Here is a 22331-nt window from a genome sequence, read left to right as displayed (position 1 = left end):
GTGTCAATAAAACATGAAAAAACAGAAATGGGCAGGAGGTACCTTAGTAAAGAACAGACAAGCAGGTCAGTTTTGTTACTACCATGTTCTATTTAATATATTCTTGTTTCAAGCATTGTGCTAGGCAATGAAGATGCAAAGACAAAAAGTGAAACATTTCCTGAAAACTGTTCATAATATATTTTCCCAATCCCAGTGACATCCTACATTTTTATTCTTCTTTTTACAGTTAGATCCCTATTAGTGAGAACAATGAATCCCCTGAAGTGGTCTGGTTGAATATAGTTGAATTCACATTTGAAGTCATAATTATGTAAAATAATTGGATCCAGTCCAATGGAAATATGAAGTGTGAATTGAAATAATATTACCATTTGGGGGAATTCATTATTCCCACTAATCAGACCCTACTGTATACTGAAATTTCCATTTTGTTGTCTATGTTCATAATAAAAATGAAAACAGATATTTTTAAAAGAACTATAATTATTTTTTTTATTGCTAGAGAAAGTTCAATTTGGAGGGAAAGTGGCATGATGCTTCCAAAAATAACAATGTTGGGGGAAAAAATCAATAAAATTGCTTTTAAAAAAAGAAATAATAGCATCTTGAATCAAAAATTACTTTCAGTGAATGAGCAGTAGGATCTACTGCTTGATATTGCTTAAGGGTTTGAATTTGTTTTGTTTGTTTTGTTTTGTTTTGTATGAATGGCTGACACCTACTGGTATAATCAGTAGTAGATTTTTTTCAAAAGAAAAAGAAATTACTTTCGGGCTGGGGAAGGTTGGGTGGAAGAAGAGGCATCTATTTTGTACAAGTTAATAGTCACTTCCCTCTACCAGTAAGGTAGTTGTGGGTACTCTCCAAGAACATTTTGAAATTAATTTATGTAAAAGGAAGTGGACAGGATGCATACATACAAACCCATAAGACATCAGTAAAGAGTTGATCCTAATGAGTTACCAAACCTAAAAAGGCTCTCATCTAGTCCAGAAGTTTTTTAACCTCTATAAACATGATTTTTAAATTTTGATCACTATTGCAATATAATTTGTTTCCTTTGTAACCCTATGTATTTTATGTTATATTTCTAAAAATATTATTCTGAAAAGGGGTCCATAAATTTCAATAGACTGCCAAAGTGTCCCATAATACAGAAATAGGTGAAGAACCCCTGATATAGAGGGAGACAGGCGTCTAGGACACATCTGGAGGCTGGAAAAAAGTTTCCATTAGAAAAAATAAAGAAAAGCAGAAAGGTGGGGGGAGTATTTTAATAAATGTCTTGACATCAAAGTTGGTCACAAAAGACAATTTACATAGGAAAGACTGGATTGTGTATTCATAGATTTAGAACTGAAAATTTTAGAAATCATTAAAACCAACCCTCTCTTTTTACAGGTGAGGAAATTGATGGGCAGAAATGCTAAGTAACTAGCCTGGGGTTATACAACCACTAAGTTTCTGAGGCTAGGATTTGAACTCAGATTATCTTGAGTTCAAGTCCATTCCTCTATCCACTATTTCATGCTGAAAAAGGAATCAGAGGACATATAAGACAGTGCAAGATTCCTTGGAATCAGACAGCTGGGAGAGATTAGTGGCAGAAATTTGAGAGAAAGAGGTTATGCTAGGTATTTCCTCAAAATTGTCTTCTGCTTTTTCCTACATGCATAATTATGTCTCCCAGGAAAATATAAGGTCCTTTAGGATAGGAAATATTTTGTCTTTATATACCCAGCACATTGCAAGGTCCTTGATAAATCCTTGTTGACTTGAAGTGAAGTGATTTCTTCTCTACAAAAAGCAAATAAAGTGAGATCAAAGCATAAGGGTTCTTCAGTTCATCCAAGTAAACTCAGTTAGAACACATCCAAAATAAACAAGACAGATTCTTATCTACTCTCTCCTAGAAGATCATAAAGAATAAAAATTCTGTGAATTCCCAAGTAGCATCTTCCAGTATCACTCTCCATTTTTTCATATTCTTTCCTTTGATCCTAAAATCTTCCTTGCCATAATGTAAATCAGAGAGAGAGAAAACATAAAGGAAATTGTTATTGTAATGCGATATTCTGAACCAAAAGAAAGACTTAATTTAAGTGGAATTTGCCACTCCAAGCCCTGTAGGTAGGATATTTCATTTTAAAAAATTAATAAAGTAGATTACAACAGATTGACCAACTGGGGATGTATACTAGATAAAGGATTAAAAGCAATTGAACATTCTACCTTCCTTGATACTTAAAAATAGGGAAGGATTGTTAAATTTCAAATATTTTACTTCTTTGCCTGGACATTGAATGATTTTCAAATATTTACATTCATATCATACTCTAATGTTTCTCCATGGTCTGGAGGTAATCCTCTGATTCTTAAAATTTTGCCAGTAGGATACAAGTTTCCAATAATCTTATCAAGCTGTGTAGACATCAAGTATGTACCTAGTGATGAATTACATGTATGACCTATGAAAATAAGACCAAATTCATAGGGACTCATCCATTAAGTCATCTACCAAGGCATGCATAAGTTGATACTGTAAGAGTACTCACACTGATAAAATAGCAAATTGTTAAAGTATTAGAAGGTGTGCCCACATCAGAACTCGAAAATAAAACAAAGAGCTATCTGTGTGGTATATTTTCAGGTATAATTCTTGTGTCCTTAGGATCGTAGTCCTTGGTAAGATGAAATAAGGTATAATTTAGAGAGTGTGGAAGGGCTATCTCACAAAAACTTGCTGCTTTGTGCCCTTAAATAGGAAAAAAAAACCATAATGAATATCTGTGTCATGGTTCCATGCAGAGTAATACCAGAAAAATCAGTATCTGGCTTGTTTCACCCTTTCCTGAAAGGATACCAAGTTCCCCTATAATCTCTCAATCTACAAAATATTAAATATAAGACAGATTTCATTTAAAACAACCAAACACTGAAACAGCTCATCTATGAGCCTTTCCACCATCAAGTACATTCCTCTCCATTTTCAAGAAGTCATTAAATAACCCTCCCCTCTAGTTGGCCCCACCAGTATCCACTTGACTCGTGTTACAGGGCAGCTGGGTGTCACAGTGGATAGAAGGACAGACCTGGTTTCAAGAAGATGTATCTTCATCAATTCACTTCTAGTTTCAGATACTTACTAGCTGTGTGACCCTGGGCAAGTCATTTAAGTTCTGTTTGCCTCATCTTTCTCATCTGTAAAATGACCTGGAGAAGGAAATGGCAAACCACTCCAGTGTTTTTTGCCAAGAAAACCCCAAATGGATTCACAATGAAAAATGACTAAACAAGAAGTTGCTCCTTGGTGCTGTTAGTTCACCACAGTGATGAGTTCTCCTGCAAGTTGGTAAGGTCAGTGAATCTGATTTTCCATGCTGTGTCTCTGACTCCATCCTTGTATCTCTGTGTGGTATCATTTGAAGATTCACAATTGCCTACGTCTTTCTTAATGCCTGATGCAACACAGAATCTTGCTCCTTCCTGTGGCCCAGAAAGTCCCTCTATATCAGATCCCCTCTTTTGCACACACTCTCCCTGTCTTCTTTGAATGAATGGGGAGGAAAGAAAGGGAAAGTATTTGTATAACATTTACTATATGTCAAGGATTGTACTAGGTGCTTTACATCTCATTTGATCCTTATAACAACCATTTGAGCTTTATGTTGTTATTCCCACTTTATAGTTAAGAAAACTAAGGTTTCTTTAGTAACCTCTCTAGGTCTCAGAGTCTTTGTAAAATGAAGGTCATTGGAATAAATTATCTCTAAGATCTCTTTAAGCTTTAACCTATGTAAAAGGGAAATATTTTTAAGACCAAGCAAGAGTTAGAAAAAATTACAAAATGTAAAATAAATAATTTTGATTACATTAAATTAAAAAGGTTTTGTACAAGAAAAACCAATGCAACCAAAATTAGAAGGGAAGCAACAAATTGGGAGAAAAAATCTTTATAACAAAGCTTTAACCTATGTTCCTATGATTTTGATAAGCTAATGAGAATTGCAGACTGTAATACATAGTTCAAATCCAGCCCACCATCTGTTAACTTCTTTTGTTATAAATGTAAAAAAAAAAAACTTTCTTAGCCCTAGGGCCATACAAAAATTGGTTTCTGTTTATATTTTATCACAGTTTGCCAACACCTGAGCTTCAACATTGGGATCCATATAGGAGGAAATTTAATAGCAATAAATGTAGTTTTATACTTGGGACCAAGAAATCAACTGAATAAGATGGGTGGTTCACCTGGGAAATATGAAGGGAGTAGTAGTCATTATTGTTCAGTTGTTTTCAGTTGTGTCCAACTCTGTGACTTCCCTTGAAGATTTCTTAGCAAAGATACTGGAGTGGTTTGCTATTTCCTTCTCTAGTACATTTTATAGATGAAGGAATTAAGTGACTTGCCCAGAGTCACACAGCTAATAAAGATTAAAGCTTCCAGATTTTAGACCTGATGTTCTATTCACTGCGCCATCTAGGAGTAGAATACAACCTTAGAATGAGTCAACAATATGATGCATCCTTAGGCTATTATTAAGAAAAGTATGGTGACCCAAACTAGGTGGAAAAAGGAGGAGATAGTCCCTGTCATCTCACATATCCAGTATTATGTTCAGTTTTAGGAATCAACATTTTTAAATATTAACATTTAATTAATATCAATGTTTAATTAAAATATTAACAATATTAATCGGTGTTATACTTTTAATTATTAAATAAATAATAATTTAGAGATTAACATTAATAAGCTGAAAGGTATCCAGAATGATGATATATTTTGAGATCGTGTTAACTGAATATATTTTAAAAGAATTGGATATGTTTACCTGTATTAAAAAAAAGTCTTAGAGAATACATGATTTATTAGCTGTGATTAACTATTTGAAGGTTGCCAAGTAAAAGAGAGATTGGGCTCCAGAGAATCACAAAATTTGAGAGTTAGAAGGGACTTGAGTTGCCATCTATTCTCATTCATAAATGAAAAACAACCCCTCTTACAATACATTAGGCTAGTAGATATTTATTCTTTTCCTAAAGATTTCTACTGAGCAGAAATCCATATTTTTCCTCCTGGGCTTTTAGAGAGTTAGCTTCTACTTGTGTTGCTACATTGATCTCAAATAATCTGGGAGAAATAATTTGGTATACTTTCTTTCCCAGCCATTACTGGCTATTATTAGCCTCTTGGCTTCATTTCTTTTGAGCCACTTGTTGACAATCTTATCCCAGTCTGCTAAGAAATAGTGACTAGAACTTTCCCTGATACAGGCAGGATAACAGACAGCATCACATTCACCTAACAAAAACATGACATAGAATATTCCCAGAATAAAATTAAACCTCTTTCAGGTTTATCATAGTCCTCTTTCCTGAACTCTTAATCTCACTTAACGTTTGACATTCCTAAGATCCTCTCCAGCATAGCATGTAAATAAATTTGAGGTAAGTTTAAAAAGAAAATAATTTAAGGAAGGAAGATTATTTTTCTCCATCTATCTAACTACTATATAATAACTTTATTATGAATTATCTGTATCAGTGGCAAAATCTTGACTTTGCTTTTGTTTTGCATTTTGTCTGGTGAAAAATCTCAATTTCTCTTTTCATGAAAAAGATGGGCATCTTTGATTAATTTAGCACAAAGTGGCTTTGCTGCTAGATATCTTTGCAGGAACACTCATTTTCTAATAAGTGAGATGTGCCTACAAAGGAGAAAAAAGCCATAATGAGAGATATTTGGTGAAGAGAGTGAGAAAGTGTGTGTGTGTGTGTGTGTGTGTGAGAGAGAGAGAGAGAGAGAGAGAGAGAGAGAGAGAGAGACAGAGAGAGACAGAGACAGAGACAGAGAGACAGAGACAGAGAGACAGAGACAGAGAGAGAGACAGAGACAGAGAGAGAGACAGAGACAGAGAGAGAGACAGAGACAGAGAGAGAGAGAGAGAGAGAGAGAGAGAGAGAGACAGAGAGACAGAGAGAGACAGAGAGAGAGACAGAGAGACAGAGAGAGAGAGAGAGAGAGAGAGAGAGAGATACCCATGTGGAATTTCAAAAGGTGTAAATTGGAATCTACTCTTATAGGGAAGAAATATGAAACCTGGTCCTATTCTCCCCTTACCAATTAAAGATGCAATTCTCAGTCATACTTTCCCTGTGCCCTCTGAAGGAAGAAAAAAGGGCCACTGAAACTGTGATACTAGAGATTGTATCTAATTTGAGCTCTGCAACTAGGTCTGTCTGAAAGGGAATATTGAATAAAAACCTTTATTAGAGGACCTTCAAGAGGAGACAGCAAAGTCAAAATATTCTTTCTGTGGTTAGTTGGTCAGCTTCCACCTTTCCTGCAGGGATTCAGAGACTGGGCTTGTATAGTGGTTAGATATATGGTGTGAGTTAACATGGTGGGGTTCCCTTCTTTTTGTGATCAGCTTTCACCTTTCCTGCAGGAGCTCAGAGACTGAGCTGTCATCATGGTCAGATTTGTGGTGTGAGTTATCTTAGTGGGGTTCCCTTCAAGGGTCTAAAGGTGAACTAGTAACTACTGCTTTTCACACCTCAAAGCGTAGCCTACAATATCCAATAAAGCCTTGTGAAACTTATTATTTGATGTTTTAGAAGCACTAAGAGTATTAAAAGAACAAAAATGTTAAGCATGGGTTAGGAAAAGCTAGGAAAAATAAGCAAAATTAGTAAAAATAAGCTAAACATGGTGTCTGAAATGATTATAATTATACATTATCATGAATAATTTATGATAATAAAATGATATATTAATAAAGTGATATAATATACAAACACATAAATATATGTAAACACATATAAACATATGTGTAATATATTATCTGTATTATACAGAAATATATATACATATACACATTTGTATGAAATATCCCCAACATGCCATATATGTCCTGTAGACTTACTTATCCAATTATGTTAAAGCTTTGTCCTCTATTCTGCATTCCCTGCTAACCTATCCCATATATATCAGACACCCGAAATATGAACTACTGAACAAAAATCTTTGAGTGAATATTAAGAGCTAACTTCAAATTTGACCTCAGCTACTGACTAGCTATGTAACCATAGGCAGATCACTTAAACTCTGCCTACCTTAATTTCCTTATCCATAAAACAGGTATAATAATAGAACTCAACTCATGATGAGGATCAAATGAGATATTTGTAAAAAAATTTGTGAACCTTGAAGAAGTGTATAAAGGCAAGCTTTAATTATCAGTGTGCCTACCGCCTTCAAGCCCAGAGCCCAGCTAGAGAGTTAAGTGAGAAGTCAGAAATTCAGACCATAAACAGATGCTGGCATCTTTGTTATTTGTGTGATTTCATGAGAACGTTCACAGGGGAGAGTTTCTCAGATTCCAGACTGTGAACAGGCTCCTTTTTCTAAGATCCATGATGTAAGATTCTTCCTGCATCCCCTTTCCCCTTTCTCTTTCTCCCTCCTTTGCTCCATCAAACAATTAAAATGCTCAAAGATTCCAAATCTGAACTGGGGATAGAAGTAACAGATAATACTTTGCTTCTCCATCAGTCACAGCCCTCCACACACAGGACCCCATAAGAAACAAAGGAACATCTTTAAAATGTCAGAGATAGAACTTTTCTTATACAAAATAAGAAGTTGGAGAAATCATCTTGAGAACTCCAATAGCCCTTGACCCTCTCCTATCCCTCACATAAGCACTACAGATAGACCTGGACATTTGCTATACCACCTCAAGTCCCCTTGAAGCTTCATTAATTGTACAAAATATGCTTCAAAAAAAACTTATTAAGATACTTAATTTTCTGCAAGTTTTGTGCTTAGGTTTTTCTTTTTCCTTTTCTAGCATGGAGATGGATTTTATAGAATCACATATTCAGAGAGAGTCATTTGCCCCAAAATATTAAAATCCTACCTTTACCACTTAGTTCCTGTGAAATTTGGGGCAAGTCACAACTTCTCTGAGAGGATTTCCTCAACTATAAAATGAGGGAATTGGATTAGACAATCTCGAAGGTCTTTCTCAGAACTTCATCAATGATTCTATTCTAGGAAAAAAAAAACTGGATCACTCAAAGAATAATTAATACTTGGCATACCTCTAATGGGACTTATTTACCAGACTAAGAAAAGCAAATCATCTGTTTTTATGAGTAAATTTTCTGTTGTTGTCGACAGATAAAAGTTTCAGAATTAGTAGAGGTCTTCTGCATAACCCTTTCGTCATCCCGATATCATTGGCATGTTTGGTTTAGAATACAAGTCACTGATTGTTATAGCTAGAAGGAACATTAAAGATTATCTAATTCAGTCAAGTCTTTTTACAGATAAGGAAACTGAAGCCTAAAGAAGGGAAGAGAGTTTTAAAAAATTGTTATGAAGGCATAAGACTTTTGGATTTAAAAACTAGCTAAAGTTTGAGGAAAACAAATCACAAATTTCGTTGTTGAATGAAACCATTAAAATAACAAAATTTGTAAATTAACTTGATGGGGCAGTCAAATTGTACAGTGGCTAGAGCACTGAGACTGGAATCAGGAAGACTCATCTTCCTGAGTTCAAATCTGGCCTCAGACACATTAGTTATGTGACTCTGTGCAAGTCACTTAACACTGTTTGCCTCAGTTTCCTCATCTATAAAATGAGCTGGAGAAGGAAATAAAAAACCACTCCAGTATCTTCACCAAGAAAATCTCAAATAGGTTCATGAAGAACTGAACACAATTGAAACAAATAAACAACAAAGTTTGACCTCTGGGCCAAGGGCTCCCTAAAAGACTATGAGATATGAAATTCTTCTTCAGGTATTTGTGAATAATGATGACCTCCCCCTAAAACAAATATAGCTCTATTCATATCACCAACACAGGTTACCTGCTACAAAGGAAGAAACCTATTCATAAGCTAAAAATTAATCCTTATAAAAAAGACATAAACTGGTGGCAGGGTCCAACATGGAATAAATAAGTAAATAGGGGAGAGAGTCCACTGTCATCAAGAATTCCTTGTGTGTTATTCCTCTGGAGGAATAAATTAGATTAAAATAGAAGGCACAAAACTATGGATCCCTGCATGACCACATAGTTGCATGACACACAGGAAGGATTCATAAATTTGGAGTGTTCCCCATTTTAGAGAACACCTAGGTTCAAACTCCACTTACCTACCACATTTGTAACTTTAGGTAAATCAATTAGCCTCTCTGGACTTCAGCATTCTCACTTATAAGATGAGGGAATTAAATGGACTGGCTTTATGACCCAATTAATTTAAATTTTAGTCCAGACTGTCATTGTCACATTTCTTGGGAAATTAGTGAACTATATGTGACGGGTGAAGTAACATGCTCAGTTAACCAGCGTATTTGATTATGCAGAACACATGTTATCTGGACGAGGCAGATAACAGAGTTTACTTGTTTACTTAATACATATTTGTAATTAGCTGAGTCATTGCTTTCCCATGTGTTGACAAATGCTGGGCATGCATGGCATGTCAATAATTCTGAAACCTGGCTGCCCTTGATTAAATACAGAACCAACTCTGTCAACCAACACCCACTTCAGTGGTTTAAAAGCAGGGTTTTGCATTCCTCTGGGCAAATTGAGTCTTGCCTTTCAGCTATTGTGGCTCATTTTTCTGGGGGCAGGAAGGGAGAAAGAGAAGGCAGTGTTGGAAAGGGATCCGAGGGGAATATTCCATTGCCCCAATTTCCAAAGGGTAGAAATTCAAGTTGCCTCATTTTGTATTGCAGACATGAAAAACAGGAGAGCATGCTAGTAAATAATGAATTTCTTCCTTCAGTGGTTCTCACAGAAAAAAAAAAAAACAATTACTTTTATCTCCATTATTTACACACACACACACACACACACACACACACACACACACACACATAGTGGGCTTTAATGGAAAGACCACTGATTTGGAGTCAGAAGACATGGAAGTTCTAGCACTTACAAACTTTGTTAGCATAACACTCAATTTTCTCAAATGTCAAATGGGGCAATAATACTTGCATTCCTTATTTCACAGGGTAGTCATGAAAATCAAAATACAATTTATATATAGTTATTTTTGAATGTAAGGCACGGTATAAATATAAGCTTTTATTATTATTGATGCTATTAATAGCTAGCACTTACATAGAATTTTAAGATTGACAAAGGACTGTGCATAGGCTATTTTATTGGATCTTTACAACTCTGTGAGGTAGATATTATTATTATCCCCATTTGCAGATGAGAAAACTAAGCAAAAAAGAGCTTAAATGATTAGCTCGGGGTCACACAATAAGATCATTTTTGTATACAGTCAGTCAACAAACATTTAATAAGCACCTACTATGTGCCAAACACTGTGCTTTTAAAGAAAAGCCAAAAATGAACAAATTCTAAAAACTCAGTCTGGTTTCTCAAGTTGCTCACAGTTTAATGAGGGAGATAAAATGAATACGAGCATGTACAAATAAGATCTATGTAGGATAAATTAGAAATAATTAATTGATAAAAGACAATAATAGCATCAAAGGAGAAAAGGAAAGGGTTCTTACAGAAGCTGGAGTTTTAGCTAACACTCAGAGGAAGTCATGAAAGCCAGGAGGCAGAGAAAAGGAAGGAGAGAATATCAGGAAAGGAGGATAGCCAAAAAATATAGAGGGAGTAGGGAGGTGAGGTATTGTGTGTGAGGAATAGCAAAGAAATCAGTGTTACTGGATTATATAGTACATAAGGTTGAGTAATTTTGTTTTTTTTGTTGTTGTTTTTTAGTTTTATCTTTATTTTATTTTATATCTTTATCCGAAGTGTTCTCCAAAATTTGTAATTGCTTTGTTGATAGCTCCCATTAGCACCTAAAAATCAGTAATTCACACAGCACTATACCAATCAGAACTGAAAGCTGAGTTCCTCATCTCTCTCCCCATCCCCATATCTCCTTGTTTTCCCAGTTACTACCTTAATCATCCAACTCTTAACTCAATCATCCAAATCTGATAACTCAGTCATTCAAATCAATATGTCCAAAGCTAATTTTGTCATCTTCCTCCCAAAATTTTCCTCCTCTCTACCCTACTCCATCCAATTTCCCATTTTCTGTCACTGATATCATCCTTCTCATAGCCACCTAAACTCAACATCATCTTTGGTTCCTCTGCCTCCATTTCAAATCATTCACCAAGCCTTATCAATTCTGTCACTACTATATCCCTCATGCCAATCTCTTCCACTCTACTCACATGGCTATTCACATATTTCAAGTCTTGTTTATCAACCAGACTGGGGATGATAGCATCCTAACTGGTTTTCGTCTTTTATATATTCTTGCTGCCTTGTGAAGTCATTTGCTTCTAGTTGTTGAATTCTAATTTTTAAAGACTGAAATTCATCCCTGGCTTTTTGGTCATCCTTCTCCTTCTGGTCTGATTTTCTTTATAGATCATCTTTCACCTTCTTGCTTTGTTTTTCAGCTGGTCAATTTGGGCTTTTTGTTTTAGATCATGTATTTCCTTTTCCCAGTTGTCTTCAGCTTCTGTTGATTGTTTTCTGAATTCTTGAGTTATTTGGATTTTGAGTTCTTGAGTTAATTGAATTTTGAGTTCTTGAGTTAATTGAATTTTAAGTTCTTCTAAAGCCTGTGTCCATTTCAATGAAGTTTCTATGTTTATTTCTTGGTGTTCCTTTATCTTCTTCTGATCCCTTTGTTCTTTGTTCAATTTCTGGATAGAAGCTGTTGATTGTGGTTTCTTTTTTCTTTTTCTGTTGTTTACTCATATTTTTTTCCTTCTTTCTCCCTTGTAATTGGCTGAAATCTTGGTCCTATGATCATTTTGTTTTATCTGTGGGTTTGGGGTATTCAGTCCTGGTAGGGCTTCTTCTCTGTTTTGTTGATTAATTAGGTTAGAGGGACCTGAGACCAGATTTTCCCCAGCTAGTGGTAAAAGCTAGAGAAGTGAATTCAGCTACTTTCATTGTAGTCTATGGGAGAGGGGTGTTGGAGCTTCCCTGCCCTCTGAAGACTTATTGTCTGCTGTATTGATAGGATTAAGCCAGGTGGGGTTGATCTGCACAGCTTGAAGTGCCCTGAGGTCAAAACCTTGAGAGAAAGGGGTAGAGGGGAGTGCAAGATAGAGTTTATATTCACCTTCTCTGGGTTTCTCCCCCAGCAGCCTCCCTGCTGTCCATGATCAGAGCCTTGAGTTTGGCACAGCTGTGCCAGCAAGCCACTCCCTCTGACTAGTGCCCCAGCTCACCCAGAGATTCCAAGATCTACTGGAGACTCAGCACATTAGGTGAAAGAGGGGATCTGAGATCCTCCTCCTTTCTTTTTCCTCCCACCTGACAGTTCCAAGAATTCAGGCTTTTTTTCCATGTACCTTTTAAGTTTAGTTCAGCTGGAGGATCCTCCAGCTCTGTTCTGTTGTCAGATTTGGTTTTCTGTTCCCTCCGAGCACTTTGTCCATGATTCCTGGTGAAGGGCTTTACAGAGGTCTGGAGCCTTGCTGCTTCTACACTGCCATCTTCCCAGAATTCCAAAACTCACCCTAACTTGTTTTCTTGCTTTTACTCTCTCCTTCCTTCAATCCATCCTTTTATATAGCTACTTAATTAATTTTTTTTTAGTTTGAAGTTGTCATTCTCCTGCTCCAAAGACTTCAGTTGTCTCCATTGCCTATAGGATGAACTACAGACCTTTTAGTCTCATAGTCTCTTCACAGTGTGACATCAACCTACCTTTCTGGTCCCATTTCATCCTATTCCATATATTCTCTCTTCTAGACAAACTGGACACTAAGTTGTTCTCTAATCTCATGTATTTCATCTACACTTTCTCATATCCCTGAATCTGTGTAATATACTCTCCCTGCCTAGAAGGTACTACACCCACAACTCCTCCTCCCATTGAAATCTTCTTTCTTTAGAAATGTCTCTTACTATGAAGCCTCTCGTCCTGCTCCCAGATAGAAGCAATCTTTTCTTCCTCAAATATCTCTTTACACTTTGTCTGGAATCTTGCCTTTGCCATTTTTACTTTCTTACTTATATCTCATTTAATTTGTACACAAATTATTTCTTTCTTACAGAGTACAGTAGAGAGAGCACTGGACCTGAAGTCAGGAAGATCCAAGTTCAAATTCATCCTCAGACATTTACTGTGTCATCCTAAGTAAGTCCCTTAATTGCTGCCTGCCTCAGTTTCTTTAGCTATAAAATAGGGGTAATAATAGCATCTATTTCACAAAGTTGTTATAAGGGTCAAAGGAGATAATATTTGTAAATTGTTTAGTCCAGTTCCTGGCACATAGTAGGTATTTACTATAAGTTTTTTCCTTCCTTCTTTCCTTCTTTCCTTCCTTCTTTCCTTTCTTCTTTTCTTCCTTCTTTCTTTCCTTCCTTCTTTCCTTCCTTCTTCCTTTACTGCTACCTCCTTAAGAGCAGCAACATTACATTCCTAATAACTAGCACAGTATCTTGCATGAAGTAAACACTTCTAATGTTTGTTGAATTGAGTTGTCTATTTCCTGATCTATAAAATCATGAGATTGTGCTAAATGATCTCTAATGTTTCTACCATCTCTAATATTCTATGATTCTTTAATTCAAAGCTGCCTTCCCCCAACTTGACAAAGGAAACCCCAAAACACAAAATGACAAAAATAATAAACTTACATACCAAATTAAAGAGAGTAAAAATTGTATAACCTAGATCTCTGAGCTTCCAGGTTAATCATAAAATCATTAGCTCTCAATCTAGAAGGAACCAAAAGGAAACACTTCCTATAATGTTTCCAAGTTTATATAGTCTTTTATATTATTCTCTTTATGCATTCTACATTAAAGACAAACTAGCCTATTTACTACCCTTCAGATTTCTCATCTTGTATCTGTATTTTTGCATAAGCTGTCCCTTATGCCTAGAATGCATTTTGTTTTCCCCTCTGTGTCTAAGAATCTCTAGCTTCCTTCATGGAGCATCCTGAAAAGCCTCATCTAATCAACTGAGTTGCTGGTGCTATCAACTTCCACCAGATAACAAATTTATGTTCATCTGTTAACCCGTTGTCCCTTACATTCCTTAGAATGTAAAGTTCTAGACATGCCTTTTTATATCCAGTGCCTACTAACATGATTTGGGAGAGACAGGGGTGGTGTGGCATAGGATAAAACCTGTGATTTAATAGAATAGGGAACTCCCAAATGAGAAAACTACTAATGCAGCTCAACATGTTCTTCAAAAGTTACATCAGGAGGCAGGGTCTCTGATTTGCTTGGGGTTACACAGCCATCAAATGCCAAAGGTGGGACTTGAATTCATCATTCATGATATCATGCTGGCTCTTGACTTTCACTCAGTGGCTGCTCATCAAATACTTATTGGTTTGGACTGAATTGTAACCCTTCAATGCTATATTTCTAGTCCTTTGCCTTTAAAACTGGTTGTATCTTTTTAATTTCATTTTCTCTAAAGTATTGTGAGTCAGTTGAAAAAGGTTTAATTAAACACCCTCACTATAGCCTTTGTTGTCTGTTACTATTTGGTATAAGGCAAAAATTAAATGATTGACTTTTATCATTCCTGTTCTAATATTCTTTGAGAACAGAAACATTGGCAAGATAGAATTATAGTCTGAATTCTTCTGCAGTTCCTAAATTTGACCACAAGGGTGTACTATAGAATTAGAATTTCTCATGCTGCATAACTAGTGGACATGTGCATTTGCTTTTGCTCAGAAATTAAACCTTTTTTTTAACTGCATGTAAAAACAACCTCTTATTTTTTAATATAATTTTATTTTAAAAATGAATAAATTTATTTTAAAAGTCCAAGGTTACATGATTCATGTTCTCTCCCTCCTGATGCCATGGGCATTGATTGTAACCCCAAAACTCAGGTGAACTGTAAGCAAGGAAATTCCTTTGCTCCCTTCTGTCCTTGTGACTCCTAACCCAATAAGATCTGATAACTTCTATAAGACCCTGAGATTATTATCATCCTTGGATCATCCTTTAGATTTGAGATGGACAGAGAGATGCACCTCCATGCTAAACCTCGATACCATCAGGTTGTGTCTCAGGCATCCATCTGTGCCCTAAACTATGAGAGTCATCAGGCAGACCCCGGTCAGATGACCAAACCTCCCAACAAATGCCTGAGTGTTTACCACTCTAGAATCATGTCCTCACATGATGACACAGCATCATGTCCCGACTGTTGTAAAAAGTATATAATCCCCAGAACTGATGGATTCTAGGAGCAGCCTTTCATCTTGCTGTTCCACCTATACTATCCTCCTGGCCATATTCAACATTACTTTCTAAATTAATAAATTTCTCTTTTTATTTTTAAGCTAAAATTTGGAGTTTTGCATTTTTGCAAAAGGTATCCTTCCTGAGCCCTGGGGGTTCACCTCTAGCACCTCATGACACCCTCTTCCCTCCCCCCTCTTAGAGCTGACAAGCAATTCCACTGAGTTATACATGTATTATCACTCAAAACCTATTTCCATTTTATTCATTGAAACAACCTCTTTTAAAAGGTGAAATAAATCCATTTTCTTTGTTTATTTTATTTATTTTTCTACTCTTCTCAAAATATCACATAAAATAAGCATTTCCATATACATTGTAGAACAGCAAAAAACAACCTCCTGTAATGTGTGGTGCTTGCTTTTCTTTTTAAGTGTGTAATAAATACAACCTGTAATTTATAATAAATATAACCTGCAACTTTCAAAGCTGTTCCACTTGTCTGTGATTACCTCTGGACTTCTTTTTTTTCTCTTCTCTTGGAAATGGTAGGAAGTACTTTATCCATATTCCACAGATAAAAAAGAAACAAAGGATAAAAGACACAAAGTAGGAAGGAAGGAAGGAAGGAAGGAAGGAAGGAAGGAAGGAAGGAAGGAAGGAAGGAAGGAAAAGAAATGCTTGTAACAAATAAAAATAGGCCAGCAAAACAAATTCCCCACATTTGGCCCCATTCAGTCTGTTTCATTCTGCATCTGAGAAAGGGTATAGGCTCAAGAAGCCTATTATATCTCTTTCAGGAAGCAGTTAGCCTAATTCTCCCCTGGATGAAGCTCTAGACATCAATTCTTTTTACAGTATAGAAGAGGAATATTTAATCTCTGAATGCGATAAATACTTATAACTCATTGCCTTTTTTTCTTGCTCCCTACAACCAATTTGTTCATCTCTTTAGGGAGTAGATACCCTTATGATAATAAGGCAAATGCACACAGAGATACATATGTCGACTGTATTTTTTGCAAGTTTCAAGTTTGCCCCTGCTCCCTGAGAACTCACCTTGAGGGAAGTCCCAGACTCACCTGTTTCAGACTGGACAATAGACCTTGAAATGTTTGGTGACCCCAGTTTGGGTGGGACTAGTGTACATAGTCAAATGTTTAATATCCTTTCTGCCTTAGTAACTTCTCCTATTGTATTGAAGTCCTCTCCCAGGAAGCCAAGCTCTTGGTTTAACCCTTTCCTTTTGTATTCCTTATAGTAGACAACACCCTGATACCCCATCTACTGTAGCCTTGCAACCTGTAAATGTATGTTTGCTGTACCAAATTCCCCAAAAGGCATAAAAGATTCCCAAGTTCTATTATTCTTTGGATATCAAACTTTCCATTTAGTCCTGGTCTTTTCTGTGCAAATACTTGGAAATCTTGTTGAATGCCCATAATTCCCGTGGAAGTATATAGCCAGTTTTGATGGGTAGGTAATCCTTGGTTGTAGATCTAATTCTCTTGCCTTTCTGAATATCATGTTGCAAGCCTTATAGTTTTGTAGTGTGGAGGCTGCCAGATCCTGTGTAATCCTGATTGGTGTTCCTTGATATCTGTTTTATCTCTTTCTGGCTTCTTGTAATATTTTCTCCTTAACTTGGAAGCTTTTGAATTTGGCTATTACATTCCTGGGGGTTGTCTTCTGAGCATTTAGTTTAGAGGGTGTTCTATGGGCTCTTTCAATGTCTATTTTGCCCTCTTGTTCAAGGACATCAGAGCAGTTTTCTTGGATAATTTCTTGTGGTATGATATCTAGATTTCTATTTGCCTCTGATTTTTCTGGAAGACCAATAATTCTCAAGGTGTCTCTTCTAGACCTGTTTTCTTGATCTGTCATCTTCTCATTGATATATTTCATGTTTTCTTCTATTTTGTCAGTCTTTTGACTTTGCTTTATTAATTCTTGCTGTCTTGTGAGATCATTGGCTTCTACTTGCCCAATTCTAGCCTTTAAAGACTGGTTTTTTGGCTGTAATCTTTTGGTTTTCCTTTTCTGTCTGGTCTATCTGGCTCTTTGTGGCTTCCAGCTGGTCATTTCTGGTCTTCAATTTCTGAATTGAATTTTGATTCATTTCATTTGATTTCTGAGCCTCAATTTCCAATTGTGAAATTCTGCCTTTTAAACTTATTTTCTTTTTTGAACTATTTCCCACTTTTCTTGCCAGATCTCTTCCATCTTTCTCATGATCTCAGATTTGAACTCTTTAAGAGCTTGTGACCAACTTTCATTTTTTTGGGAAGTTTTGGATGGCTTTAATTGTTTGTCCTCTGCTTTCTGGATTTTTTCTGTGCAGAAGTTATCAAGTGTTAAAGCTTTTTTCTTGATCTTTTTGGTGGTTATTTCTTGGGCCTTGCTTGTCATCATTACACTGGTTTTTCTTTCTCAGCCATAAGTCTGAGTGAGGCAGGAAAGCTCTCTGTGTATAAAGCTATGGGGCAGTTTTTGCCTGAGGCTACTTTGCAAGTCTCCTGGATTCCACTGTCTGCTAGGCCTCTGCTGTCCATGGCCCCTCTCAGGTTAGCTCCTGTGCCCAAGGTCTATGCTCCCCAGCTTGCTGGGGTCTGTAGTCTAGCTATTCTCAGGGTTAAGCCCCCGGTGGTCCTAGTCAGCTACCCAGAAATTGGCCCATTCTTGCTCCTCCACCTGAGGTTCTCCCCTGAGTCTTGGCATACTGAGCTGCTTCCACTGTCCGCTGCCTCTCTCAGCTCCACTCCAGCTCCCAAGGTCTGTGATCTCTAGCCTCCTGAGGTCTCAAGTCTTGCTGCTTTCAGGGGCAAGCTCCTAGTGGTCCCAGTTAGCTGCCAAGAAGCTAGATTTTGCCCCCCTACTCGCTCTAACTCTGGTATGCAGCCTCTGGCTCTGGTACTGTGGGTGGAGTGGTAGAGGGTCACTCAACTCATGTTTTTATGGAAGCTATTTCCTCCCTTATAGCATGGAAATGCCCAAATCCCACGTACCTTCAATGCTGTGCTTTATTGTGTGGTCCCTTCTTTCATCTGGACTTGTTTTTTTTGTCCTTTGGAGGTATGCTGGTGGTTGGTGGTGAGGAGAGTTAAGCGACCTGTTCTATTCTGCAGCCATCTTAACCTGGAAGTCTCTGTTATTCTTTAGAGAATCATCTCCCTCAGTAATTTTCCCAGAGAAATTGTCCCCACAGCCCCAGGTTCTGACTCTGTAGTATCTTGGCTCCTGACTCTGTCATAGTGGCTGATTTGGACCTCTTTCCTGATTCAAGACTTGGTTTTTGCTGACTACTTTAGCAGTTCTGTGTTATTTCCAAGTGAACACATATAACTTATTTTCACTCAAATTTTCAACCTACCAGGAGTAGGATGCCTCTGGCTGCTACTTTGAAGGGAGAGGAAGGGGAAGGGATGAGTATAGCAGTCATGCCAATTTCAGTAGCATTTCAATAGTACTCATGCCAAAAAGAAGCTATTTCTCTGGGTCAGTCTTCCCATTGCTTGGGAAAAATAAAAGAAATATGCCTCATCCATTTGCTGTGTGAATGTTTGCCACCTCAGAAATGTCATATTTAGAGTCTCTGATGAACAGAAGCAAAATTGCAGAGAAAGAAAAATTAGACTCTCCTATTAGCTTTTTCAGGAGCTTCGGCTCAAAGGTCTGAGAACAAAATGAAGTGCCTTCTTGTTAACACAATGGCCCAGTGAGTGGTAGACAGTTAGCCAAAATCCCCTAGGATTTGTCAGAAAGTATTTGGTTGCATTCCCAAGCTTTGGATCCATGGGCACGCAATTTATTCTTCTTGAAAAATTGGCCTGGCCTCTAGGTTAATAGCAAACATTGTGAAGACTTGGCTGCTTAAAATGGGAAGACATCCCTCAGCATGCTGAGGAAAACAGAGAAACTATAAGAACTACAAAGGCCCATTTGAGGGAGCACAGTGCCCCCATTTGGGGAGGTCAAGCACCACATGAGGGAAAGGGTACAATTAAGGCACAAGCAGTCCCCAGTTTACTAAAGCCTTACATTCCAGAGGTTCATTTGCAAGTCAATTATTTGGAATTTGGAATATGTTTTCCTATAGAAACAATGTTTGCATGGTGGTTATGTTGCCAGGCTAACCTACAACAGACAATTTAATTCATGAGGTAAAGAAAGTGTAGTTGTGATAATACTGGCTAGAATTTTTTAATGGTTTAGGGATGGGGAGGAGTCAAATAAGGAGGAAAAACAACTTTCTTCCCCTTCCAGAGATATGTAGGCACGAGGCTAGCCCACAGAAGAAATTTTGAAATGGATAAAGTGCATCTTGGTCATCTTCCACCTCCTTTTTTCTAACCTTCTCCTTATAGCAAAGTTAGGAATCTAATCATAGATTCCCTCAATCTGTTCTATATTGCACACTGGCAAACCATTCCTAGGCTGCCCTATACTTTAAGATTCTTCAGTACTCCAAATTCTCCCTCAATGAATGCTTCCTCCAACTTCATTACTTTCCCTTTGCTAATTTCCCTTTGGGTTAATTAGGAACAATTCTGATTGTACTAGTTTACTTGTAGTCTTCTTATCTTTGTGGAGGTATTTGATTTTTAAAATTTGCTATTGACATGGAAATAGGCTTTGAATAATGATACTTGTATAACCCAGTGGAACTGCTTGTCAGCTCCAGGAGAAAAGAGGGAAGAGGGGTGGGAAAAATCATGAATCATGTAACCTTGGGAAAATATTCTAAATTTAAAAAGTGTTATTGTTGTTTTGTCTTTTCAGTTGTGTCTGACTCTTCATGACCCCATCTGAGGTTTTCTTGGCAAAGATACTAGAGTGCTTTGTATCTCTTCTCTTTCCTTCTCTAGTTCATTCCCTTCTCTAGTTCATTGTTCAGATGAGGAAATGGAGGTAATCAGGTTAACTGACTTGCTCTAAGTTACACAACTATTAAAGTCTGAGGCTGAATTTGAATTGAGATCTTTTTTACTTCAGGACAGTCACTAAATCATCTAGTTACCCAAAATTAAATAGGATCCTTGTTATTTCAAATTATCACTTTGTAGTTAGAATCTCATATAATTATAGTCAATTCAAATATTCAAAAGAATCTTTGAACTTGTCAGTGAGGGTATTCCCTACAACTAGGCAAATGACAATCCATCCATTCCTTTCAATCCTTTTGTTTCTTATCTATGTCTAGCTTCCCAAAAAAGATTACCCAATATTCTCAAATGGACTGTACTTTGCTTAGTTGTTGATCTCACTCTCAGCATGTAACCAGCCCATCTTCTTTCTCATTCATATATTTTGAGAGGCAGCCTTATTTTGGAGTCATTTCCCCTTAAATCAGTCCTAATCCTCAAAGTTCCTTCCCCTTCTAAATGTTCAAAATCTTCTTGATCCAACTATGGTAGCAATAAAAGGGAAGAAAAGGAACAGAGAACATGTTGGAAAAGGATAACCTATGGTGTTGTGTTTACAGGTGAAGTTGAAGAATGTCAGTACTTGTTTTCTATCCATACTTAAGCCATAAATGAAAGAAAGATGGAAAAAATTTAGACCCTCCCTTCCAAAAGAAACCTTTGACATAAAATGCCACTTTACTATTTATTAACACAATTAAGTACTATGTAGGTGACATATTAGATACAAAGAATGAATTAATATGATTTTTGTAAACAGAGTTAGGTCAAAATACTATTTTTGACACAGGAAAAACAAGTTCTAGGGGCAATCTAAGGAAAGATGAAATGTAGATCGTAAACTACCATAACTTTCTTTAGGGAATTTGAAGGCTGTCATGATAGGATAGTAATTATTCTTTTTGAAAATGTATTCAGTTACATGGAGAAATAATTTTTGAAAAATGTTTTCTGATATTTTAGGATTCATATTTTCTCCCTTTCTCCATCTTTCCAAGGCAGTAAATAATCTGATATGGGTTATGCAATATTTTCATGCAATACATTATTTCCATATTGCTCATGACATGACAGAAGACATATCACACATACAGTAAAAAGCTCATGAAGGAAATAAAGTAGAAGAAGGCATATTTTAATCTGCAATCGAATTACAACAGTTCCTTCTTCAGCTGTGGATAACATTTTTATCATGGGTCCCTTATAGATAGCTTAGGAACTTACTTTATTTGATAATAGTTTCGTTCTTTACAATTCATCATCACATAATATTTCTCTTACTATAAACATTGTTCTCTCATTGGTTCTGCTCACTTCACTTTATGTCAGTTCATAAAAGTCTTTTCAGATTTTTCTGAACTCATCCTATTCATCATTTCTTATGGCACAATAGTATTCCATTACAATCATATAGCACAACTTATTCATCCATTCTTCAAATAACAGACATCCACTCAGTTTCAGATTCTTTGCCAGTATAAAAAGAGCCGCTAAAAATATTTTGGCACAGGTAAAATTTTCCTTTTTTTTTTTAAATTTTCTTCTTCCTTTTTTCTGATCTCTCTGGAATATAGACCCAGTAATGTTATTGCTTGGCAAAAGAGTATGCACAATTTTATGGCCCTTTTAGTGTGGTTCCATATTGCTCTCCAGAATGGCAATATCAATTGATAGTTCCAAAAAAAATGTATTAGTGTTCCAATTTCCCTACATCCCCTCCAACATTTATCATTTTCCTTGTTAGTTTTGTTAGCCAATCAAGAGTTGTTTTAATTTGCGTTTCTCTAATCAAAAGAGATTGGAGCATTTTTTCATAAGATTATAGATAGTTTTAATTTCTTCCTCTGAGAACTGCCTATTCATATCCTTTGACCATTTGCCAATTGGGAAATGCTTTGTCTTCTTATAAATTTGACTCAGTTCTCTATATTTTTAAGAAATGAGGCCTTTGTCAGAGATACTTGCTATAAATGTTTTCCCAAAATTTGTTGTTTCCCTCCTAATCTTGGTTACATTGGTTTTGTTCAAAAAAAATTTTTTAATTTTATGTAATCAAAATTGCCCGTTTCATTTTTCATAAGTTATCAATACCTTGTTTGGTCAGAAATCCTTCCCTTATCCATAACTCTGACAGGTAAAATTTTCCATCATCCT

The 22331-nt window shown here is 36.4% G+C and overlaps 1 protein-coding gene across 1 annotated transcript in view; it reads right to left on the bottom strand.

Moving 5' to 3' along the window:
• ICOS (inducible T cell costimulator) overlaps positions 1–13033 on the bottom strand; it is a 48078-nt gene extending 35045 nt beyond the window's left edge. The window contains exon 1 of the mRNA XM_044669412.1: positions 12943–13033. Coding sequence (XP_044525347.1) covers positions 12943–13033 — 91 coding nt within the window. The remainder of the gene's footprint in view (positions 1–12942) is intronic.
• Between the last annotated feature and the right edge of the window lie 9298 nt (positions 13034–22331).

Source organism: Gracilinanus agilis, chromosome 3 (assembly GCF_016433145.1).
Source record: "Gracilinanus agilis isolate LMUSP501 chromosome 3, AgileGrace, whole genome shotgun sequence".
NCBI classification, from domain to species: Eukaryota; Metazoa; Chordata; class Mammalia; order Didelphimorphia; family Didelphidae; genus Gracilinanus; species Gracilinanus agilis.
Note: the sequence above shows the minus strand (reverse complement) of the source record. Positions and strands in the feature narration are given on the sequence as shown.